This window comes from Coturnix japonica, chromosome 8, assembly GCF_054131305.1.
Source record: "Coturnix japonica strain WE chromosome 8, WE-NBRP24, whole genome shotgun sequence".
Lineage (NCBI taxonomy): Eukaryota > Metazoa > Chordata > Aves > Galliformes > Phasianidae > Coturnix > Coturnix japonica.
This window is the reverse complement of record NC_140670.1, coordinates 7,276,692-7,302,860: the sequence shown is the minus strand read 5'-3', so window position 1 is coordinate 7,302,860 and position 26,169 is coordinate 7,276,692. Positions and strand designations below refer to the sequence as shown.

At 37.7% G+C, this 26,169-nt stretch overlaps 1 protein-coding gene across 8 annotated transcripts in view; it reads left to right on the top strand.

The window, feature by feature from the left end:
• CCSER2 (coiled-coil serine rich protein 2) overlaps positions 1 to 26,169 on the top strand; it is a 133,943-nt gene that overhangs the window by 101,138 nt on the left and 6,636 nt on the right. For 3 of the 8 annotated variants that reach the window (XM_085553921.1, XM_015865996.2, XM_015865997.3), the window contains 3 exons: positions 7,639 to 7,725; positions 8,632 to 8,718; positions 9,849 to 9,947. In XM_085553921.1, the coding sequence (XP_085410047.1) occupies positions 7,639 to 7,725; positions 8,632 to 8,718; positions 9,849 to 9,947 (273 nt within the window). Of the gene's footprint in view, positions 1 to 7,638; positions 7,726 to 8,631; positions 8,719 to 9,848; positions 9,948 to 18,715; positions 18,801 to 22,748; positions 22,789 to 23,203; positions 23,371 to 26,169 lie in introns of those variants that run through there. The other 5 variants (XM_015865998.3, XM_085553922.1, XM_015865999.3 and 2 more) reach the window with 3 other exon arrangements.

The window sequence follows — 26,169 nt, the reverse complement described above, 5'->3', positions numbered from 1 at the left end:
TTATAATGGAAACAAGTGTTTTAGTTTTAAGGCACAAACAACAAAACAAGAAGCAACTCAGCCCTGAGGCTAATGGGAGGTTATGACTCTGCCTTTGAGAAATGTGAGCATTTGCTTCCCATGGTAACCAGGAATGCTGGTGATGTTTTTCCAGTGACTAAATCAGGGATAGAACTGTACAAAAAATAACAGCGTCAGGGAGGATGTGTTTGTAGAACCTCCTGTGTGAGCAGCAGGCAGCATAGCCTGTGCTTTCCAACAGCCTCAGGTGTGTGATGAGCCTGTGAGATAACAGAAGACTTCTTAGAGCTCTTAATACCTTTAGCACAAGGATAATGAAACAACTAGGCAAATGATGTGTACTTATACTTCAATGTGTAAAGGTGTGCAAGATAGAGCCAAATGGCGTGGGGCCTTGCAGGGTACTGTATTTGAAGTCTTGCTTTAATTTATAGTAGTCAGGCTTCTCAGTAAGGTGGCAGAAGTCATCTTGTTTAAAAACAAGAAGGAACTTAGAAAGTAGTTCTTCCTAACTTGTACATTCTTAACAATCTGCTGCTCCTTTTGCCAGAAGTTTATTTTCTACTGCTGTTGCCGCAGAAGTTAATTTTGCACTAACAGCACTAAAAATATTACGTATTTTCCCCCCTTGATTATGAATAAAGTTTGTGTAGTTGTTTTTCAAGCTGAGCACTGAACGAGGGCTCGAACTCAGTTTGGATTATGTGACAGACTTTTATGATGTGTGAAAAAGCAAGATGAAGTCAGAGCTCCTTTCAAGCGCAAACTGTAGTAGAGGAAGCAAAAGTTCTTGGATGTGTCACCTATGCTATGAAATGTGCTAACACTACGTTTCTAGGTTTATGATTTTAAGAATGTTTTTAATTTGGGTGGGGGTAGAGCTGTATTTAGACCTCAGGTGTGGGCAGTTTTGTTCTTTAAGTTGTATTTGAAGTTGTTATACAAGTGATAAACTGTATGCCAAACTACTGAGCATAGTGCGTAACAAATTTATACCTAGCAGACTCCTGGGAAGGCTTGATGTGCTATACTGGATTCATTGCTTTAGCCGTAGTTCATATAGCTGTATCTAGAGTATCTTTAAGTACCAGAGCAGCAACGGTATGGTTTCATGTTGTTCAGCATTCTGCCTGCAAAAATAAGGAGTTAGAGCAGTCGAGCCTTGTCTGAACTGTTTGTGACCAGGATAGCAATGCCAGCAGTTCACATGCTGTCTGCTTGCTGCTCACATACTGCTGTCTCTTAAAATGCTGAAATAGGGATTAAGGTGTCTATCTTATGCAGATTTTTTGAACATTTTTTTTTTTTACTCTGCTAATTGTAAACTAATTGAATTTTGCAGTAATGTTGTATCAGCTTATATGGAGGGAACAATGTACTTTCTTGCACTAAATGCAGTTTAATTATTTGCAGAAAGATGTTGAGCTACTGGCATGTGTTCCTACTTAAATCTTAGCTGAATCACTAACTTTCTATTGTAAGCAGTCAGTGACTATAGTAAGTGGCATCTAGTTATTAAAGCCTCTTAAATAATGACTAAGATACTTCATTAGCATGGCTAATAGTAAATATGCTTTACTTTGATCTTAAAGGTTGCTTACTTCTTCCTTAATTTCCTGAAGTTGAACTTGTTGCTCTAGATTGAGGCTACTGAGCTAATGTGTCAGAGCTTCCTTAATTTTATCACTCCAGATGTGCTGGAGCCTGTGATAGGCAAGGGCTGATCATCCTCTATAGTAATTCCTCTCACAAACAGCAGCAGTGATGTCCCCTCACCTTGTGTTATCTCAAATAAGCACTTATATGTGAAGGACGACTGAAACATGAAGCGTGTAGGCTTATAAAAATGATTTTGTAATGTAGCTTTCATCAGTGGAAAAGAAATTCTGTGTTTCAAACATAAACGTTTGTTGCAATATGTAGTATAGGACTGTATCCACTACACGAGCAGGTGTGAATGGAGAAAGGAAGTCTGATATAAAATTGTAAAGTGTGCCAATATGTTTTTGCTGGGGAGTTAAACCCAGAAGGCACTTGAGTTTCTTTAAAGTATGTGATGTGTTCTTCTCTTTTTGGTTCCGGTTGAGATCTGTCAGCAATAACTTACGTTTGTCACAGGAGCCCTGAAGACAAGGCAATTACAGATTTAATTGGTAAAATAAAGACAAAGGTTTCTCTTTGTTGTGTTGGTGGTGGTTTTGTTTTTTTCTTACCCATGAGATAGTTTTCCTTGTTGATTAACCCAGGCTGGATTTGGCAGTTGTGTATTTGTCAGCAACTCGGTGGATTTTTTCTGGAGGCACCTTTAATTTTTTCTTGGGATTATAAGGACCTCTGAACCGCATGCGTGATTGCTCAGTGGTTGTTGTGAGATGTTAAATTTTAACCATGATCTGAATTGAGTAACTTTTACTAACACAGGCGCTATTGAATGTCAGCTTTAAATGCAGTCTTATATCATGTAATTGAAAGAACTTATGAAATAAATCCTCCTTCTGTTAAAAGACTGTGTAGTAACTCACTTTATATTACACACTGGATCCTCCACGGCAGTTTAAAACTGTCTTCAGACAGAGTTAAGAACTGTAATGGATTTTGCTTCACCTAGAAGAGAAAACCAGAAGTTAATTAATATTTTGCTATGCTTTGGCTGTTTTCTGAAGTAAATTCCTAGCTGAAAGATGCTGCTGTCATAGGAACGTGGTTATTATTTCCCTGTTACTACCCAGCAGGGGGACTGCAAAATGTTCTGGAGCCTGTCACTGTGTGTGTCTTTTGGTTTTGTGTATTTTGAAACTGTAAGCTAAGTGATAGGAGGGGCAAAAAGCCCTAACCACGATGTGGGACACTGGTAATATCTGCTATATATTGCTGTTGTGCTATACATTAGGAATGGGTGGTGGTTAGCTGTTGCATACTCCTGCAGCCACCTATTGCTAACGTAAATTGAATTTAATTATGTATAGTCATAAGAAATAACAATACAACAGAACTGTATAATTGAGAATATCTTATGTGCAGAAAGCTTTCATACAAATCAGTTTCAGAGTGCTTCATCTGTATTATGTAGCAGATTTTCCAGCTGGCAAGTGAATCTTATAGGATATGTCCCAATGCTCATCTGCTGACTCTCCTTTGAAATCATTACTCTTTGCTCCAGTGGAAAATGGAGGACTAAGGGCATTAACAGAATAACCTCTTGGTTTATACTGGCAAAATGTTAGAAGATAGTGCTCTGTAAAAGAACAAGTACCAATAGGAATCTGCTGTATTTTGAATACAGCACAAAATGCAATATTATTTACCTTATTTAATTTTCCTTGCTCTTTCTGAGACATGATGGAAGCACGGACAGAAGAGATAAGGTAGTATAAAGGGTAGCATTTCCCACTTCTTCACAGCAGGAACAAAGAAAATGAACATGTGGAGCTGATGTTTGAGAAAGTAAGGGAAAGTGAACTCCAGAGCCTGAAGTATCTTGAAGCGTTCAGTTATACTGCAGTGTGATTAAGTGCAGTAGAATGGTGATCGATGAGCTGACTAATACTGGGTGGTTAGACTGTCAGTAGTTTTAATGAAGCACTTGGGCTCAGTGATTTGAAGGAATAAAGTGACATTTGGAGAGGAGCCACCAAAGCAGAATGATGAGTCAGAAATGAAATAAATTAGAAGCCTGGGAGAATCAGTAGCCAATGAGAGAGAAAGAAAGATAGGGCAGAATGTGTGTTATTGTAAAATAAATAAAAATAATTGTTTACTGTGCCGTGAATGTGAGAGGAAAATTTTGACAGTGGAAACAAAATGCTGAGGAAAATAAAGTGTGTGCCCTTAGATTGACAAGGTCTGAACAAGCTTCAGAGTTATGTGGCTAAGGCTTATAAATCAGCTTAATAAATTCAGGGCTGTGCCTTATTGAGTGATAAGGAGTCTGTCTAGAAGTAAGTGCTGGTACAGTTTTGGGTATTACAGGGTATTTCACTTTGGTTAGATACAGCATACTCTGTAACTCTGCACAACTGCTGAAGGGAATTCACAAGATTAGTTCTGTGAATAATCCTTTGTATTTTTTTTTTTTTTAATTTGGCCAGCAGGGCACTAGGTGAAGAAGAGCCATTTGTTCGCTTGGGCTCCCAGAAAACTTCAGGAGCAGTGTATTTCCCTAACCACGATTTCTAGTTGTGGATGTGCCTGACACCATGTCCTGCATGCATGGAATTCTCTGTGGACAGAAATGCAGCTTAGTGCAGGTCTGTGCAGGTACTTGCTAGTACCAGTAAGGGCATGGTGGGTGGATCTGTCTACAGCCATCCAGCTGGCTGTTCCTGTGTGCTGTCTGAGCTAAATGCTACCTTCTTCGCTGACCCACTTTGTTAAATAACTGGTGCTAAATTTTGAAATTTGGAATAAGGATTCAGGCTACTGATGATCTGTGCAGTAGGAATTTGCTTAGGAGAAAGGGGAAGTGCGGTGCTATGGAGGTGTATTTAGTTAGGTAGGCTTTGTTTGTTCTTGTTCTTTAGTCCTGATTTTTATTAAAACTCTTAGAAACAAGGGGAGCTGAAGAAATAGGCAACAGAGCCAATATAAATGGCGTACTGTGTCTTTAAGCTGTTGATTAGTAGGTGTTGGGCTGTCATTAAAAAGTGTTTGATGATAGACAATTGAAACTATGACGTTCATGGTAATATTTCAAGGAAACCAAAGTCAAATGCACTTTACAATGTCGGGTGGTCAGAAGGCGAATAGCACCCCCTACTTGATGAACACAGTTTTCTGGTGGCTCGTTTACAGTAATGCTGACAAAGCAAATGAAGGTATTGCAGTGATCATTTTGTAGTACAGCTTGTTTTTCTGTGAGGCGATAGAGGAGCTGTCTTCTGAAAGTACACCCTTCTCTTTCCTGTTCCTCAGTGTTTAAAGGGAATTTGTGTGGTTGTTTTTTTTTTCCCACTTCCTCAACGTGTTTCCTTTAAGTAGTTGTTAACAAGTTCAGGATGATTTCATAGATCTTGCTATTGTATTTTGTAAGTTTACAGCTTCAGATTTGCTCCAATTCTGTAAGCCACTTTTAAACACCTCTCAAAGCTTGTGATTACCCCCAGTTTGTTAAACAGGGACCACCCGAAAGTGGGAAAGTGCTTTAGTGGCTGCTGTTGACTGAAATAGAGTGAAAAAATTCCAGTAAATGTGACTGAACTGAAAATCATTGCAGATTCAAATAGATTGCCAATAGGTCACACCTTTTGCTTGATGCTCAGATGCTGCATTGATTGTCAGTTGCTTGATGGCTGTTGAGAACCAGCTTGATTAAATATTGCATACAAATATATAGATATAAATTTTGGGCTATAAAAATGAATCTCTAGCTAAAGGCTCTCTTTACATGGCTAAATGTGTATCAACATCTACAGCATTTGTCTCTTAGCCTCATGCCTACAGTGGAGGTAATGTTTAAATATAACTGTACCAAAGTTAGAATGTGTTGTTTGATGTTTTAATTGGTATTGCAGTCTTAAATCTGGGGAATAGCCACAAACATTGCTATTTCTTTTCTCCCTAATGCTGCTGTTTCACAAAAGCAGTCTTCTGCTAAGGAAATTAAAATGTTTTATCCTTGCTTGTTTTCAGTTGTAGTTGATTTGTCAGTGTGCTTGGTAAGCATTTGATTTTGATATGCTTAATAAACCATCTTGAGCTGCTGTTTTTGCCTTCATTGTTTATATTTGGCACAAATGAGATTAGTTCAATTGTTCTCAATACAAATTCATGACGTACTGAGTTATGCATTCAACAACTTTAAAAAAAAACACACAACACAAAACAATGGCAACCAAATAAACAAAACAAAAAGCAACAGCAAATCAGACAAAGACATCAAGTTGGGTTAGAAGCAACAGCTTGGAAGTTTTTATAGGTAACTGCAATGTGGTGAGGTTTTCAAGTTTATCACAAACCTGGGGTCTGAAGTCATGTGTTCTCTCCAAGTTTCCCAATGTCAGTGTCTTAGTGCACGATTTCTAAGCAACCAAAAGTAACATGCATGTAACCAGTTGCATTGTTTTGCAGGTTCTTTTATCTTTGTTCTAATTCCTATATTTTCATGGTATGTAGGTAGCCTTATTCATATTATTTTCTTTCTCCTTCCTTGTTTTTGCAATACAGTTAAGCAAGAAAAGCAAAGCAAGAAAGACTGCATAGATTAGCCCAGTATATGTTCACAGTGGGGGTACGTGGTGATAGTGTTAGATTTAATTTAATAATTTTAATAATAATAAGATGATTAAAACAGTGGTGAGGGATTTTGAGCAGATGATCTTGGCTTTTGCTTTGCTGGTGAGTATCAAATGCAGTGTAGGGTGTGAGTGCTTGAATTACCAGAAGATGTGTGACTTTGCATTGGGTTCTTTGCATTGGGATCATAATCTGCTGCTGTAGAGTATTTTGTTCATTCAGTTTTGTGCATTGCATTGGTATTCTGCAAATACCAACTGTAGAGCTTGAAATGCTGTGCAGGCTACTTTGTACATTTATTTTGCTTGGTATTTTCCCCTCCCCATAATTAATCCTCCCCAGTTACAACTGTGACACTGATATTTTTGTCTTTGTGTAGTATTTAAAGTAGTTGTTTAAAGTCAACAAATTTCTTCAACATTTTTTATTGTTGCTCCCTTACTTTAGCATTTTAGAGAAGTTTGAGGTGATGTAAGGTTCTTCAAAATATTACTGTGCAAATTCATTCTAAATATTTCAAAGTGCTGTAGAACCACATATTGCAAATTGCTGCTCCAGGAGCACGCAGTGGCTTGTGGATTGAATTAAACTGCGTGTTGGACAGCTGAAATATGTGCCATAGAGGGCATAAATATAATACATAATCTTTTTTTCCCCCACAGTTGATCTTTAGTATCTGAGCTGCAATTTTATTCAGTGGTTTCTAGTGGTAGACTTGTGGGCTTAGACTTGCAGTGATTTCAGACAGGTTTTGAGACATGATCATCTATGGGTTTTGTATTTTGTTGTTGCGCTCTTAGTGCAAGTGCTTCACAATCTGTCCAAGTAAAATTATACTTTGGTACTATTGCTAGTTGTCCCACTTCTCCTTATTGTGATTAGTTTCAGAACTAGAAAAGAGTGTTTTTTCATTCTAGTTCTTGCAGTTATTTAGTTCTTATGACTGTGAAATAATTTTGTTTTCACCTGCACTGTAGTAAATGTTACTTGTTTAATGAACATTTAGCTGAAGTAATTTGGCTGTGTATTTGGATGTTACTCAGATGTATTTGGATGGAAACTAAAGGAGATGAATTTTTTAAAGTGGCATAGATCACTATACCATCCTGATGTAAAGTATTTAAACGCAATGGCCAATTTTTGCACAAAATCAATGTTTTGACATAGCTGTAGCTACTTACTGTGGAGACATTCATGGCTCTTATTTGGGAGTGTACATATACTGCTGCAAGGCAGGCTTTTATATCAGAGAAAGAAAAACAGGAAAACTCATAGGGAGGGACTTGAGATGCTGTAACAGGCTCTTCAGAGAGGCGATGTACCCGTGTATTTGAAAGGGGGGTGTTTAAGGAAATGATTTGACAATCTGTTCATGTTCTCTGTTAGAACGATGAGAATGTGTCGCCCCAGGACATCTCACTCTCAATTCCATCAAGTCCAGAACCACAAGAACCTGAGTCAACATATTTTAAGGTAAATGATACTGATTTACTCTTCAGAATAAGGGATATTAACATGTTTGTTTGTCTTATGAAGTAGTGCTTACAAAGCAGAAAACCTACCAGACGTGTGTGTATCGTAGAATGGCCTGGGTTGAAAAGGACCACAATGACCAGCTAGTTTCAGCCCCCATGCTACGTGCAGGGTTGCCAACTGCCAGACCAGGCTGCCCAGAGCCACATCCAGCCTGGCCCTGAATGCCTGCAGGGATGGGGCATCCACAGCCTCCTTGGGTGTACATATAGATCATCTGAGTTTTCTTTAAGGGGAGTGATTTATTCAACCTTCTAAAATACTAATGGCAGAAAGTTAAGTAGTTAAAATAACTTCACTTTTCTTTATTAGTAGCAGTCTTGGGAATTATCAGCTTTAGAGTAGCGTCTTAAAGATTTTTCTCACTATTTGGTAACTATTGAAGTTTGAAAAGACAAAGTTTCCTTTGAAGTATAATAATACTTTAATTATTTAAGTACTTTGATTTTCTGTTGCCTTATATTCCAGGTTCCTTAGATGGTCTAATAGTACTAATGTAAGTACCACTAGAGATAGTATTTGATGATTAGGGCTTTTGTCTCTGTGGTGGAAGCTTCTCATACAACAGCCGGGTATGCATCAAAACATCAAAACTGCAGCTGATTTACTTACACGGGCTGCAAATTTAGTGAGTTGGCTAAACATTTTGTGAAGAGACTTCAAGTTTCTTTGTTCATAAGGTGTATCCTTTATCACATCTCACCATGCAAATAAGGTGAAGAAAGATGATGTTCATGTTATTGTTAGGGCTCTGTGAACCTCTGCTTTAGTATATCTGGTAGAGCTGTTGATTTAGATTATGTGGCCTTGGGTGAAAAACTCATATTGCCTCATGTTCTTTTATAGACAGAAGATTTATTGAATGAGATCAGGCAGCTTAAAGATGAACTGAAGAAAAAGGATGAAACAATCAACCAATTAGAGCATCAACTTGTAAGTATAATTTTAATGCTTAACAAAATCCTGAGCAAGCACTGCGAAGTGCAAACCGAATAGTTAGTTCTTATGAAGGCTTTAAAAGGGATAAACTTCTAATTTTTACCCTTTTCTGAGGGACCCTTTCATTCAGGAGGCCAATGATAATTTGTATTTTTTTTTAATATTGAGCAAATCAATATAAGCTGTTGTGTGAATCCAGGGGACGCTTACAGTTCAGATTCAGATGAGCATGCATCCTCAAACAAAAGTATTATATTGCTATTCACTTTTTACTCCTGTTCTAGACTAGTTTTGGATTTTACCCTGTGTATATCTGCATTGGCTTCTGCCAAACTAGTCCGTTGCATAGTAGTTACATGTTTTCAAACCATTTACTGAAGTCACTTAAGAGAAATTGCTTTTTAAATTCACTTCAAACTGATTGCCTCAATCAAAAACACAGATGAGTAGTGTGGAGGGAGGAAGGATAGGATGCCATTTAAATGTATATTGGCCTTTCTAAGAACATGGAGCACTATCTTCTATGGGAATAACTTTTTCCTGCAATTTCCTGTGCAGTCCATGCATTTTCCATAGCGAGTGATGCTGTATTTTATAATTACTTTCAAATACCTACATGTACTTTTTCAGTTATTGGTAATGAAACAGACTTGCACCATCGGATGTGCGAGTCTGATGTGGGATATGAGTTGTTCACTTTATAACAAATTTTGTAGTAGTCATCATGTAACTTTCTTTGTTAATAGTAAGAACCTCCACACTGTTGTTTCAGTGTCATCTCTTTTCATGTACTGAGTAAAGATTTTGAATGTGCTGTTACGTAGCCATTCATCTTCTTGATTAATTGCAGATATTTGCAGTTACCGTGTTTTTAGGTGTGCATGCATATATATGACAAATCTTTCAAGTACTCTCTTTGGAAAGAGAAATAATCCAGAGGAGCTAGTTGTTAGATAAGCAAATTAACACAGGGACAAGTACTTCATTTTATCAGTGCGTAATAAACACGGTAACCAAATACTGCCAGGAGGTATCAGGTGCTGGGCCTGAGTGGTGCTTTTCAACAGTGTTAATTAGTTATTTTCTAATAAATTCTTTGTTCTCTTTCTTGGGGGGTGTTTAAGGCCAGTAGATGTAACTGCCAGAAAGACAGCCAAAAACCTGCAGTGGCCAAGTGCGCGTATGCTGATAAATTTACACAAACTTCCTGGAGGAGAAGTTCTGTGAGTAAAAGTTGTCATGACTTTGAGTTTCATTCCTCATTTTTCCAATTAGTGCATATGCACAAGTTTGCCATACTTAAGAGATGATGTGTGCTCTTTATAAGATGTTTTATTTGTATGTCATTACTACTGTGCTTAGTTTAGATGTCTTATTGCAGACCTAATCATGTTTAAAAATATTATTACAAACATTTATTTTAATACATATAATTAAACTTCAGAATTCTTTCCTTAATCATCTGTTGAACATTTATGTCATTTTCAACCCAAGCTGTATATCTAACCATACGTTAAAATGTTTTCTTAATGTGATTTTTAAGTTGATTATCCATATCTTTTTTTCCTTGTTGAAGTTTAATGGTTCCCATGTGTGCATCTGAGGAAGAGCGGCAGCATGTTCTAACCTTAAGTCCCTAGATGTAAATAAGGAAAGATACTTTATGCCTTCACAATCATTTCTTTGTAGAAGTGGTTGAATTCAAAAAATTATTGGGTGAATGTCACTCTGATAGAGGACATCTTCGTTCCCACATGTTGTTGCATGGATCGTATTTGCTCCCATGTACAAAATTACTGCATTCTTAATAGAAGTGTAAGAGAATACTGAAGATGGAATGGTAGTAGGGGGAGACAACATTTATGTTATAATAATGTGAAAATGTTTCTGAATGATGAACAAGGCTTTTATCAATTACCAGCAGTGTTCTTCAGATAATGATCTTTCAGGTACTACTTCAGCTAGAGAATCATGAAGATTGTCTTTAGAAGATTAAAACTGGGTTAGATTCTTTAGTTTCCTTTTAACCTGCTGTAGGTTTTTTGATACCAAATTGTAGTAAAGACAACCCTGCCACCCCTCTAAAACTATTCTTTTAAATATCTACTGCTAGGATAGAAATGCCACCATATGGTATGCTCACCAATGAATGATATGCTTCCTAGTGAATCTTTTTTCCATTGAGACCAAACTTTCCAACCTTCTCTTGTGTGATTAGAACCCAGAGTAAAGGGAGCGTAGCCTTAAGTGGCTCTTCTTTTTTCCTGTGGTACCTCTGTTTTTCCCCTAGGCACATGTAATGTCCTTGATGTTTATCCCATTCATTTCTGTTCTTTTGTGTCTTTGGAGTTTTTGAGTTCATGTTCTTTTTTTCCAAGATTTAATTTCATGTATGTGACCTGCATGCGATGTGTTTCCATACAGATACTGTTGCTGAGTTAGTGGCTGTTGTTGTTTCCTTGGTCTTTTTATTCTATCTCATTTTTTGTATAAATTCAGAAATAGAATAGCAACTATTAAAAGTTAATTGCTAGCTGAAGTAGCCTTAATTTGAGCAATCTGTAGTATGAATTGTTGAGATAAAGATATCAGTAGATGGGGGATGGAAGAGGCAGGATAGTATTTCAGCTAAGAGCTTTCATTAGGCCCAGTTAACTCTTTGGTCAGATAGAAGTGTCGTCTTCAAAGTTCTGTCCTTTTGTTCAGAAAGGCACGTCATTGCCATACAGGAATTGTCATGTTGAGGGAGAATATAGATTAAAAGAAAAACAACATAATCCATGCTATGTTTATGATTGGGAAGGTGTGTGTATGTATGTACACATACGTGTATACATGAACTTAGGCAATATAAGCTACTTTTCAGGAGCTGTTACTTGTGAATCATAGTTCAAAAGTTTGGGCCAATGTTTTCTTTATCTTCTGTCTAAATATACAGTATAAATATAGAAAGTCTTGGCACAAAGTCGTCGTTGATCTGAAACTCAATGACAGTGTCACTTGTAGTAGAAAGAAGAAACAAGAGACTGCATTTTCTTGAGGGATGAATACGGTAAAAGCAAATAGCAGGAGACAGGTGACAAAAATGTATTGTCACTAGAAGAAAGAGTTCCTGTTCATTCTAAAATAATGGTCTTGAACTGAGGGTGCAGGCTGGGAAAAACCAGGTTCATTGCATGTAAACGTGATTTAAATCACAAATATGCTTAATGCTTATGGAAACTGTGAAGGTTTTATGTAGGCTTTGGTTTTAAAAATGAAGTTATAATTGAAATTTTTCCAGTAGATGTAGAACTCTGAGGCATTTCAGCTTTTTGAATCTTTGAGTATCAATAATAGCAAAGTTGAAGAATATCCAACTGTTTGTTTTTCTTTCTGAGCTCTGACCTGCCAGTTACTTTAAATGATGTCAAATATCTAAAGTTACTGCAGTTATGTTGGCATAACTTTATTCTAACACTTCATAAATTCTAGCAGATCTGATAGTTCAGGTTAATTCCTGAATCATTAGTCCTTGTTACATTCCATAATTTGCTGTTTCAGAAAGCACTTCATACATGTACTTAATGTAGTGTTTCATAAGGAGTGGACAGCAGAATGAACTAGGCAATACTGAGAGTGGAAATCAACTATTAAAAGATCTCAGGAATATAAAAACCGCATGCAAGTTATTGCAAGTTTAGTCTCTGTTTAATTTAGTCTGTGATATAGCTGATAATTAGGGATATGATTTCACTGGGAAGTGTTGGTGATGGTTGAACTGGATGATCTTCTAGGTCTTTTCCAACCTTGATAATTCTGTGATTCTGTGATAATCTTGCTAGCGTTATGATTTTCCTAATGAATAGACTTGTTAAGTATCTTTAATTGTGTTCCTTCACAGATCTTACTGATTTGTTTCTTTCTCTAGTACTAGGTATGTTTCTTGAAAATGGCTCATCCTGATGTAGTGATAAATTTATCTGTGGCCACAGCTTTTTGGAAGTAGCTTTAGGTTTGTTTGTTGTTGTTTTTTTTTTTTTTTTTTTACCTATACAAAGATAAAGACGTACATAATTGTAAACTATGTAAACCTAGGTTCATTCTTCCAAGTCATTTTGAAAGCTGAGCAATTAAGGTTTGATAGTTAGCTCTCTGTTGCCCAGCCACACTTTGCTACATATTGTTTTCCATGTGGTATCCTGTTCAAAACTGCATTCTGTAGTCTTATTGTCTGTATAGTCAGTGATTACTTAGGGGAAACCATTATTTTTGGTTAGTTGTCCTCAGGAGTAAAGTCTGAGGCAATTATTGACTGACAGGGCTCGATCGTGATGTTTCTGGAAGGACTTTATATGGATCTCTTTTAATTCACTTCCAGTCAGTATATACCTCCAGGTGCTGAAGCCTCATCACTGTGTGTTTATCTTCACATTTCGCATAGGTTTTTGTCATTGTCCAGCACTTCTCTACTGTTCATTTGCTCTTTTGTTACACAGGTTGCTCTGAAAGTAATGCTTCCTATTTATTTTCATGGAAACTATAACAGCTATAAGGATCACAATAACACCTTTTGATAGACCAAATTCTCAGCTGCAAAACATCCTTTTTTCAACATAATCACTGCCATTAGCTATATGTTTTTGCCAGCAACAAACAAGAGCCTGCATGCTGTGCTCATAAAACAAAAATAAATATCATCACCATCAGAAGTGATGCACTGTTTCACAGCTGCTGTGGTAGCATTATTGCTAAGAAAATGCTACCCATGCAGTCTGTCATTCATTGGCCTGTCCAGATGAAAGTCAGGAGGCACCAAATCCAGACTATATGGTGGATATGTTGGTTCAGCCCAGTCAAGAATGGCAATGTTTTCCAAGCTCTTCAGGCTGGTGTGGGACCTGACTTTATCCTGTTGCAAGAGAAAGCTTGCTACCTTCTCTGGCTTGACACTGGAAATTTGGGCATTCATCTCAGTGTCACAGGGTAGTAGTCGGGATTGATTGATTGGGTTCCAGGAAATCCCAAAAGATTGCCCCTTTCCTATTGCAAAATGTAGTGCACATCAATTTACTTGATGAGGGCTGTGCCTGGAACATTTTCTTTGACGGGGAGTTTACGTGTTGTCGCTCTAGGAACTGCTGTTTTGACTCCAGCTTGTAATAGTGGCACCACATCTTGTCACCAGTAATCTTGTGACTCAGGAAACTTATCTTTAGCCTCATATTTGTTCAGTAGATCCTGGCAAACTTGCTCATGCTGTTCTTTCAATTCCTGATGAAACATACCACCTGTCCCCTCACTGTGCTCACATCTGCTTTCCCATCTCCGTCAATATTAAGTAAGCATCAGTAAATGTGTGCTACTTGTTCCACATGAATGAACTGAGTTCCACACCTTTGCTTCATTTGCACTTCCATGTCAGACACCATTCTGTCAGACCGCCCGTCTGCTGCCATCAGTTGCAAAACAGCAACATGTAACAGAATATTGTCAGGAGGGTTCAGCCTCTACTACCATACTACCAACATCTGCCTGTGACACTGTGGGCCACCATAATAAAAAGGGAGATAATACTTTCGGAACAGCCCTCATGCTATTACTAATACTTTGTTGGTAGCACAGAAAGTAACTGGACTAGGTAGTTATGTTGTACATCTGCTTCTTGCTTTGTTACAGTATCACTGTTACACTGTGTAACACACAGGCACTTGCCCAGCGTTGAGCCCTTAAAGCTTCCACGGATGAATTTTGTTTGTTTAGTGAAAAACTACCATATGGAACTTGCTTTATACTTCCAAAATTACTATTGCATACCAGGGTTATTAATGTATGTCTTTTTGCTGTTAAATTAGCAAAACGCAACTGATGCAAAAACATTTTGTTTACATTGATGCTTGAAGTAAGTTGTAGGCTTCTTTATGATGTCTTAAGTTTATATGGGACAGCTGGTAATGCTAAGTGAGATAGCAAAGATCATCAGCTGCTTTAAAACTCCAAACATGTGGATCTTTCCTACACTTTTTTGTGTAGCTGGAAGAATTTCTCCTAGTAGTAGTAGTTTTGAATATTGGTGTATCTTTGGAAAAAGCTGTACTATTTGGCTGGTGGTCTAAGACTTCTATATAGCAATAGCCTACACATTTTTCTTTTGTCTTGTTATGGCAGAAGCCTGTTTTATAGGATCATGAAGGTTGGGAAAGAACATTAAGATCATCTTGTTCAACCATTAACCCATCCCACCATGCCCACTAACCGTATCTCTCAATGCAGTATCTACCCTTTTCTTGAAAACCTCCAGGGACGATGACTCCATCACCTCCCTGGGCAGCCTGTGCCAATGCATCACCATTTATTTTTTTTCTGAGAATAAAAATTTTTTAATATCCATTTTGAACCTCCTCCTGTTGCAAGATAAGGCTCTTGCCTCTCGTCCTGTTGTTATTTACCTGGAAAAGGAGGCTGACCCTCTTTTGTACTTGGCTAGAATGATGATATCTCCCCCATGCTTCCTCTTCTCCAGACTAAAATAATCCCAATTTGCTCATTTGCTCCTCATAAGGCTTATGCTCCACTCATAACCAATTGTCAGCTGAATTTAACTCCATTCACCACCACTCTCTGGGCCTGGCCTTTCAACCAGCACTTTACCCAGCAAGGAGTGCATCTGTCTAAGCTATGGGCTGCCAGCTTCCCTAGGAGAATATTGTGGGATACCGTGTCAAAGGCTTTGCTGAAGTCTAGGTAGTTTACACCAGCAGCCTTTCCCTCCAGGCAAGTTACTCAGTCATAGGAGGAGATGAGGTTGGTCAAGCAGGACCACGAACTTCATGAAGCTGCGCTGCCTAGACCTGATTTCCTGGCTGTCCTGCATTTCCTTTTATTCATGTGATGGCTTATTCTGAAGTTGAAGTCTCTTCATAGTGCTGGTAATCTTTTTGTATTTTTAAGGTGTGTTTTTTTAATTTTTTTTTTTTATTTTTAGCCTTTTTACTGAAAACTAAGAACAGCAACAACAAACAGGTTTTCCAGTGCAGTTTGGGTTAAAACTTCACAAAGCTTTTAGCAACAACTGTACAATTTGTCAGGAACTATGGGAAAATGTTCATCTTGTTCTGGTGTGAGTCCGTCTTACACTTTCAACCTTCCCAGAGTTTCTTGTTTTGGTGGATAGTTAACCCTCTGAATCACTTATTTTCTGGGATGCTTTTGCTGGTTGTTTTTTGTTTTCCTGTTTCACTTTTTCAATATCTGGGAAATGAGAGGAATGGGATTAAAGTTCAATGCTTTGATGCACGTAATAGCTGAGGGGGAAGGATCTGCTGAGGCTGCTGTCTAGCATTGAGGTGTGGGTGGGTAGACTTGTATCGCAGCCACAGAACCTTGAAGAATCCAAACATCTTTTAGTTTATTTTTAAAATAAGAACTCAGGTAAGTAATGTTCTCATTTTATAATTCTACTGTTGCTTGGTTTGTGAGTTTTAGAGACTTTGTGATAACTAAGCTATCTTTGTCATATTTACTAAGAAACTGCAGTTTTCTGTGTGCTTTAAATATGCGCTGTAATCTGAGGAGATACACCCACTAATAAGTACAGGCTTTTTTTATTGGGCATCTGAGCGTGTATTTGGCTCATAGAGGGAGATGAACATGAGGCTTTTTTCTTTTTTTAAAGAAGAAGCTCTATAAATTTCATTGGTGAAATTTTGTATGCTATTAAAAGAAGAGCCATCTTGTCCTAACTCAGACATATTGTCAGATAACTATCTCTTAATGTCATTCATGTAGAGGATCAATATAGCATTTATCATTTGTAAAATCAATGTAAGTTATAATAGAAACTTTAACAAATCTCCAGCACTGTATTTCCTCTTCCTTATTTGATTCCATTGGTGTTGATTTTTCATTACTTTTTCTGATGTACGATTAGGCAAAGCTTTTGATTTTTACAAAGGAGAAGTTCAGCTTATATTTGAGACTTGCCCATTATGGAGCAACATCAACTTTGAAGTCTGCTGCCGGAGGAGTAACTCGGTCTGCTTCTCAAGTTATAAGATGTTCCTTAGCATTTCTGAGAGGGGAACTGAGCCATGCCTAGAGAGCAGTTCAGTCTAGCAGGCAAGACACTGAAATGAGTTAATTGCCCTTTCTCCATTTACTTCATCAGTCAACCAATAATGATTAAATACCATGAAGAATTACTGAGCAGACTGTATTTAGGGCTGTTCTTTGAAGCATTAGTATGGATGCCTAAAAGGCACTGGAATGTTTCAAGGCATCTAAATATTTCTTTGCTTTTACAATAGTATTGTAGCTATTAAGTAGCTCAGCTGGCTTGTTCTTAATCTCTCACTTTAGAGAGAAGAAGAGGGTATATAACTTTAACCACTCTTCCTAATTTAATGCACTAAAATATCAAAGAAGTCTGAGGAGAAAAAAAAACACCACCAAAACAAAACCCAACCAAACATCAAAACAAAAGGAAAAACCCTGTGTTACCAAGCGGAACAGTTCTCTACAAGATGAGACCAGTGCCTGCTGAAACTGGCCTCCTTACTGTCTCGAGCTTGGACTATCTTTAGAGAATGGAAGTCTATTGTTCCTCCATGCTGACATAATGTAGGATGAAATGTGAGCAAACTGTACAGATGGTCTGAAAAATGTAGTGTTGTACAGTGCTGTGGAAATCCAAAGCTTTTGTTAACGTCTCTTCAGTCAGGGATTTGTTTGTCTTGTTCCTAGGAATATTTGTTTTTTAATACTGGTCTCAATTGATGCAATATATTGTATTGTTTTGCCATACTGATAGACTGAAACTAGTAATGTTCTTTCATGTAGTAGTGTGAAAATATTGTGAACCCTTACGGCTACTGAGAGCAGACTGTGAGAACATGTGAAGTAATCAGTGTCTCCATCTAGAGTTTGTTGGGTAACAATGAACTTTTTCCTGGTGATTTCTCTTAAGTGATTGCTATATCTCAGCTTCTGAAGAATGAAGAAGTCTATTCTACTTTTTTTTTGTTTTCTGCTATAGTTTAAGGGTGTTCTACCTGGTAAGCTCTAAGATTTCATTTAGATGGATATATTAAGTTACATCTTAGCAGTAATGAAACTAGGACTAACAATATATAATATCTAATTAGTTGTAGAAAAGTGACAGGTCAGGGAATTGTTTAAACTTGCACTATGGTTAAAAAAAAACGCCTACTATTTCTTTTTAGAAATCATATAGCATTTAATAAACTTAGAAAAGAATCATGGAGATAAAATACTGCTTTATTTGTTCAACCATGGCAGTGTGATGTGCAACAGATAGGCCAGCAGAGAAACTAGAGGGGAGGGGCAAACCATGTTTCTGGTGTTTCTGATAGAGGTGTTTGTTTAGATGCGAAATTCCCACCATCTGAAGAAATAGCTGCACATGGTTGCAGTTGCTGTCTGCTGGTTAATGGTAGATGGAAGCAATGAAAGGCAAAAAACATGGACTTAAAAGCACTGAGATTTATTAGGATTGTTTTTGGTTTTTTTTTTCTGAGAAAGTCTTTTTATTATAAATGAAATCTGTTTGGTTTTCTAGTGTATCAGTGTTGTTAACCAGTGTACTAGTTGGGAAGGCGTTTAAAAAACATTTTGTAACCTGTAAAAGTAAGAATTTTAGTATGCATTTTCTACATGAAAAGTTCAGCTACTGTTTTTCTTTCTGGAAAAAAAAAAAACAAACCAAAAAACCAAAAACCAAACCCAACCAACTTTAACAGGCTTATGTGCATATGTAATAAATAAAAATGGAGATGTGTTATAAGGTTTCTGGCTAGGTTAGCCTATCACAGTGCCATCGCTTCCTGTGGACTTCAGTAGAACCTCACATTTACCTCAACAAAGTAGAAAAACTTGTAAATATATTGATGCCTTTCTGGGGGAAAACGGAAAAGAATGGTGTGGCTTTTTGGTGTCTTGTTTTTCCCTGTTCTCTTTTTTTATTATACTTCTCCCCCTCTCTCTTTCTGCACAGGGTGGGTATTCTGCTCCCTCCTTCTCTCCCTGGCAGGGCTCATTCCAGGGCATCCCTCGGACTGTTCCACCGCACCGCAGACAGAGTGAGTCTGTACTTCTCACTCATCTCCCTCACCGTGTTCCAGTAGAAGCTTCCCTTTGCACGCACTGTTCATCTTGTAGTATCCTCCTTTCTCAGGCAGATTTACAGGCATACACAACAGTCTGTGGCTAACCAAAATGCTTCCTTCAGCCAGCGTATAAGCAGCTTCAACTTAGAGCTTTGTAACGGTTACTGAATGCTGATCCACTTCAGCAGATCTTCAGGCAAACCGGAGTAGTCCCATCTTTCCAGTCTTGTCTTAACATAAATCTCGCCTGCTGCATTTTCCCTTTTGTTTCTCATGGCCGTAATATACTATCCCATTTGCGTTTGTTCTGTTTGCTCATAAGTCTGCATGTATGCATACGTGGTTGTATTTACATGAATATGCTGTGGATGTACATAAAAAGATACGGGTGAGAATGTAATTGTCATTGCCTCTCACGATAGTTTTTCTTAACTTTGCAGAATGGCTTTCCCAAAATGAGTATTTTTTTTTCCCCCTGGTGTTTCTTGTAAAAATACTTCTAATACATTGAAGTGGCTGTTGAAAGATTTGCATGATTTGCTAACGTTGCTTTTATGCTAGCTAAAGTGTGGGCTGATGTAAGATGCTTTTGTTCTCTTGGCTTGGATTTGCAAAACAAAGACAATTGCTGATTTTAAGAATGTGTGCTTACGTAGATGTAGAGAAATGGTAAGTCTGATTTTGTGCTTTGGATTGCATTGTAAACAGATACTTGTTCAAAGAAATATAACTAATTAATAAAACCAAGTTATATTTTTTAAATGTGCTGTAATTTGCAAATTACAGTGTTTGTTTAGCAATGTCCAAGAGCGTATTTGGATGGGAAATGCAGTATAATTATGGAAAGAGTAAGATTTCCAGGGCTGGTGGAGATCTGAAGAGTAAGCTGTACCTTGGAAAACTAAGCTTACATTTGTTTCAGATTGAAATAATCCTGACAATTATTTCAACTGCAAGAAAAGAAAATCTTGTAAGATATCTGAAATTGTATTTCAAATACTCTCTTGACGTTTGTGACAATATTCATTTAATCAACTCACCAGGAATGCACTCTGTTCCATAGGCTTTTCTCTTTGCAATAGAAGGATACGCCTTGTTTGTGTGTTTGCCTGTGTGTAAATGTAATGAATGTAGAACTCCCAACGCTAATCATTATGTGTTTTGTTTCTGGCTAGAGGGCAACAGTACCACAGTGCAGCAGGGAATGGGAGTTTGAAAAGATAGGCCTTAGATCTGAGGAACATAAAAGTACTACATTTCTGGAACTTAGCAGTCATAGAGCCAGAATTGACAGCAGTATCTGAGCTCCCAGATACGCACCTCTGTGTCACATCATTCACACTGACTGCTTAACTAAAGGCAACATCTTTGCTAGTTTCTTAGTGGTTCTGAACTCCCACTTCATTCCTCCACCCACTGCAGCAGCCTCTTATTCAAGGATTCCATAGTGAACTTCCATTACTAAAGCTGGTTAGATTTTAAGTATACATCTTATGCATTAGATTCTGTAAATTGTTACTGGAGTTATCACTAGCATCTTTCTGCATCCTCCACACTAGGTTTTCTTTTGGTTTGGACAGATTTTAGGTCTTCTGTCTTTAGTAAGGAATGCCAAAAGGGAGGGAATTGAGGCAACACCACTGAGAATAGGGAAAAAAAAAAAAAACAACAAAAAACGAACAACTGCAGATCTTTTGCAATAACATTGAGATGGCAATGGGAACACTTAAGGATGTTTTGGCAGTGTTTTCTGTCCAGAGAAAACTGGAATTTAGGCACTTGTGTGAATAATGCACAAACTTGAGCACTGAAACGTGGGAGGTTCTGTCCAAACATCAGGAAGCACTTCCTTATTGTACAGGTTTTGCAATGATGAAAGTATTTACTGTGTTATTGATAGGCGATAGATTACTCAGAAACACTGTAGATTGGGAATGTAAATCTGTAAACCAGTCATATATAGATGTATACTTTAATTTTATGGCTGCTGGACAGCTAGTTATAGAATCACAGAATCATAGAATGGCCAGGGTTGAAAAGGACCACAATGATCAGCTGGTTTCAACCCCCTGCTATGTGCAGGGTCACAAACCACCACGCCAGGTTGCCCAGAACCACATCCAGCCTGGCCTTGAATGCCTGCAGGGCATCCACAACCTCCATGGGCAAACTGTTCCAGTGCATCACCACCCTCTGTGTGAAAAACTTCCTCCCAGTATCTAACCTAAACTTCCCCGTCTCAGTTTAATCACTATCCAACCTTGTAAACAGCCGTTCCCCCTCCTGTTTATACACTCCCTTCAAGTACTGGATTGTCACATCGAGGCCTCCCCGAAGCCTTCTCATCTCCAAGCTAAACAAGCCCAATTCCCTCAACCTTTCCACACAGGAGAGGTGCTGAAGCCCTCTGATCATCTTTTAGCCTTGCTGTGGAATTAAATGCATGTTTTGTACGTCCAAGGAGAATAGTTTTTGTAACGTTTTGTTGTTTCAGCAGACTTGGAGACAATTCAGCATTCAGTCTTTCATAAAAACTTTCCCGATGGTGCGTGGATTTCTTTTTAAGAATGGAACTGTTTGGTTTTATAATTCCAGTAACCCAGGTGTGCTGAGCTTGATTCCTATGTTACTTGGATTTTCTATTGGTAACACGATTTAATTTGGCAACATAGCAAACCTTCTCCAGTGCCATTCAAAACTTTCTATTTGTATCCTGGAGCTTTAACAATGCATTTCTAGAAATACTCCATTTAGAATACACATTTTCAATAAGCCAACAATGAATTGTTGTTACTGTACAAGTATATAATACCAGTGTATCTCAGCACCTAGCCCTGCCTACTTTTTCTATACAGAAACAGAGGTGAAAGCTGTTCTTTTGCTCGCCTCAAGCTCTGCAGTTGTCTATGCTTTTTTATGAAGCACTTCATGGAAAAACCCTGCCTTGATGTACTGTATTATTGTCAGCAGTTCTTTTCTTTAGGAAGTTCTGTTTATATACATACTATGCAGAAGAATCCACACTATGCTATATATTATTACCTCACACAGTGCAGAATGATGGTTTGAAGAAAAGGGAGAGATTTGGTCTGTTATGTCTCATAGTTTGATGTCATACTCCATACTAGCAAATGCTATTTTATGACGCTGGAACACAGGTTTAATACAGCTAACTGGAAGAGAGAGAAGGGGAAAAAAAATAAGTCAGAATGTTGACAAACGCTGCAGATATAAGGTGGGAAATCTTGATGGTAGAAAAATACATCTTTTCCATGTAGCCTTCCAGCAAGGCTGCATTTTCGAATGAAGGTCTGTGAAATGACAGCTTATCCTGTGCAATAGCAGTGAGATGTGATGTCAGAAAATGAAACAAATGTGGTGGAGTTTGTGTTCCTCCCTACTCCTTACTCCTTGTCTGAAAAGAAGACACATTAGTTTGGAGTATCTTCTGGCTCATGACTGAGTTGCAAGGAAGATGAGTGCAGTCAACAAGGTTGGAATATGTAACACAGTTCATCTCATGATGATGTTCATTGTTAGGTATCGTTAGCATACGTGCGTTTGGATGCAGATATTTTTGATGTATGTGCTTATAATCATATACAAATGCCAATTAATATTCTGATGGCTATTTGAAGTGTAAGAGATTAAATGTGTTAAAAGACTTGAAGTTGAGAGAGCAGAGGTATTCCATGCAGGATTTGCTGTGAATATGACTCATGCTGCATTACTTAAACACTATTGTTGACTTTATTTCTGGAAGGTGGATGAAAAACAAATGTGGGGTGTGCTTAATTGCAATTGAAATGATGAAAAGTTGCAGTTCTGTCATGGCGATTGCTCAATGTTTTGTCTTGGTCCTCTGACATCATTGTCCTTGTCTTTTTCTTGTCTCTGCTTTCCCATTATGCCATTGGCAAGGAGTTGAGAAGTTAGTCCATTACTTCTGTGATACAGCGTGGTACAGTACAACTTCAGATTTCTTACCATCTCCTCTTCACAAGTTTTATCGTTGTTCTTTTGCCCTATGCATGATGCATGTCTATTGGAGATGTGCATGCGGTTTTTATTTCTCATTCCTCCATTTCCTTTGTTTCTCAAAACACTGCAGGGAGAAAATGTCCATACTTAGTTCTGCAGGGGTATTGTTGAGATGGGTATTCAGATTGGAGATATAGAGTAGCCAAAGCAAAATTTCAAAGGGCATTTCAAAGTAGAGAGAGTGCAGTGCCTAACAACGCTGACATAACTGCGTATCAATACAACATACTTACTTACATCTTTGTTAGTTTTGTTTTGGAAAACTATCTCAGTGGTTCAGTACCTTTATATTAATGATTAACCACTTCATGGATATTGTTGGCATTTTTCAATAGATGATCAGAGAAACAAGGAAAAATCCCTGAGGCTGATGTGATAGGAACTCCAATTGAATGATCTTGATTGGTGCATCAACGTGTCCAAGTATTTGAAGCTCTTGCCACTACAGAAAATTCCATTTCTTTGCCTTGCAGTGTGTTTACAAAGCATTTTGTCTGCTGTACTTTCTAAGGAGAACTAACTGTACTCAGTTTCATGGTACTAGAAATATGAGCATTGAACGTTACATTTCAGGAACATCAGAAAGGATTGTAGGTGTTCTTGTCTCCCTGGATTTTGTTTTTGCTTTGGACAAAGAAAAGAACTCGTAGCATGTCAGTCTCCACCAAGTCATGGTCCATCTCTCCTTGAAATACTGTCTAATGTGCATTTAAAGCAAGACAGATGACAATTTTTTAAGAGTTCTGTTAACTCAAATATTGTTCATAGGAGGAGAAATGCTTTGCTGTCTTTCTATTCTTCCTCCTAGTGGCACATTTCATCAAGCAGTGATCCTTCTACTGGCCTTTAGACTAATAGCTTAGTCCTAATTTGTTAAAACCCCATGAACAGGAGCTTGCATGTTTTGGAAGTGTTCTTCTGCTCTCACTGACATCTTAGATGTGTAGCAACTTGAGATACCCTTTATTTCTGGTGACTGACCAGACTTTGAGTCAGTGAAAATACAAAGTTAGGAAATACTAGAGTGTTTAAACAAAAACCTGGCAAAAGATGATCCCATATCTTTAGTGCCATCTTCATAACTTTGGGCACAAAGTTATCTTCTGTGTTTGAATTATGAACTTTATGGATCTAAAACTGCTTATCCTTTCAGATTAGGAAAGGTAACAAAGGAAGTACAGATTTGGCTATTTTTCTACATAAAGCATTAAATGCAAATGCAAATTGAAAAGTTGAAATATTACCTACTCTTTTGTAAAAAACCTTGAAATAACAGCATCGTCAAAAGCTTTTTTCTTTGTTGTTCATGCTTTTCTAATGTTCTTTTTCAACAAGTTAATTTTTCTCATTAGTATAACAAGCATAGTTACATTCTAAGTTAGGATTTGCAGTGTCAGGAAAAATTTGTGTTCTTTAAGACTGGCATTTAGAAACACTTTATAGGAGAAAGGAAAGTTTTTGTTGTTATTTTTATGACTGTGTACATATTTGAACTTGACATAATGCTATTTGCTGTAAACTTTTTTTGCTTCATTACATGAGAAAATAAATTATTCAAATATTTGTACACAAATAATATGTGCCTTGCTTTGATTTCTGTGCACATTTTTAGCAGTTTTGTTTTTGCCGGTGTGCTTTCAAAACCATAAACCAGTTTGGCTAACATCTGTCAGCTCCTAAGCTGGAAGGATAATTATTTCTGTAACCCATTACAGAAAATCTGAGAAGCAACATTAGTATCTGTAGGGTTTCTTAAACAAAGCCGGAGCTTTTACAATTTTGAATTACTTCTTGTTTTTAGTACTTGCTATAAGATTGCTTGCTTAAGAAGGATGGTTCTGCATTTGACACCACTCAGAAAAAAATAGGTAGTTATGGAGAAATTCTACAGGGATGTTTTTCTTCCAATTTTAAATCCTCCTTGCACCCCACAAACTGATTATATTCAGACTGATCAACATGTCTGCCACTTCACTGATTGATCCAACATAGATGTTGCCTTTTCTTACAAGTAGGACATATATTTTAAGCGGAAAAAGAGAGTTAGCAAATTGGAATTAGATCAAAGAACCTCAGTATTTCTCTCATTGCTGTTAATTTCTCTCTTTGTGATGACTTTGTGGATTCAGTTTGCAGCAGTAATACTATGAGATGAAAAATGAAGATCTAAAGAATCCTAGATGTGCTCTTGTCCTAGAAACGTTGTAGAATTTTGGCGTGCACAATTACCATTATGGTCTCTCTGCTAATTCGAAGAAGGGCAGAAAGACTGAACAAATAAAGTTTCACATTTTGAAGCTGAGTTTAATAATTCAAAAGGGTGCCTGAAGTGATGGTTGTACTCAAGTCCCGTAAGCCAAATGTTGCTTCTTTTTTACTGACTCTATTTTACTTGTAAACAAAAGCTTTAAGCTTGTTGACTGTGTACTTACAAACTAGAATTTGATTGGGATTTAAGTAGTTTAAGCAAATGTCGTGGATGGGAGTAGCTTGTTGCAGCTGAGTTCCTTTATAAAGAAAATGAGAAAATCATCCAAACTTGAAGCTTGTTAAAAAGTGTCGTTTAAGTTCTGATTGGTTTGGGGGTTTGCCATGCATTGCAGACTTCAGTAATTCTTCCAAGACCTGTGTACAAGTTCAACTTTGAGTATGTGTTTGTACACAGGTTGAAGTCTTTTTACAGGAAAGAACAAAGAAAACCTAGGAATGATAGAATTGTAGAACAGCTCAGGTTAGAAGGGACTCAAAGATCATAGTTTCAACACACTGCAGTGGACAGAGTTGCCAGGTCTGAATGTCCTGCAGAATTTCTCTGTGGTTCAGAAAGTGAGGTCACCTCAGACATGGAAAAGCTATGATTTTTTTTTTCTTTTTCTTTTTTCTTTTCTTTCTTTTATTTTTTTTTTCCTCCTTTTTCTGGTTTCTGTGTTTCTGTCTCCTAACCACTGCTAGTGCAGAAATCACAGTGGCCAGAATGCAATTCATAGCTGAAGGTGGAAGAAGCATGAGAGGGAAGCAGGGAGACACAGCAGGGTTAATGCGGTGTGTGGAGGCTGCAGTGTGCAGCAGTGGAGGACTGTGGCTTAAGCCAATTGGTAGACAAGGGAAAAGGCCCTGCCAGCCACCTGAGTGAGTTTCTCCCATTTGCAGGCACTGATGTCAATATTAGCATGGTTATTTGCTATGGATAGAAAGTATCGGGAGGGATACTGACTGAATTGGAGATCTCCAGAGCTTACCCTGTGCATAACTTTTTGTCTGCATAGTCAGATAGGAGTCTGAGGTAGACAGAGGAAGAAGG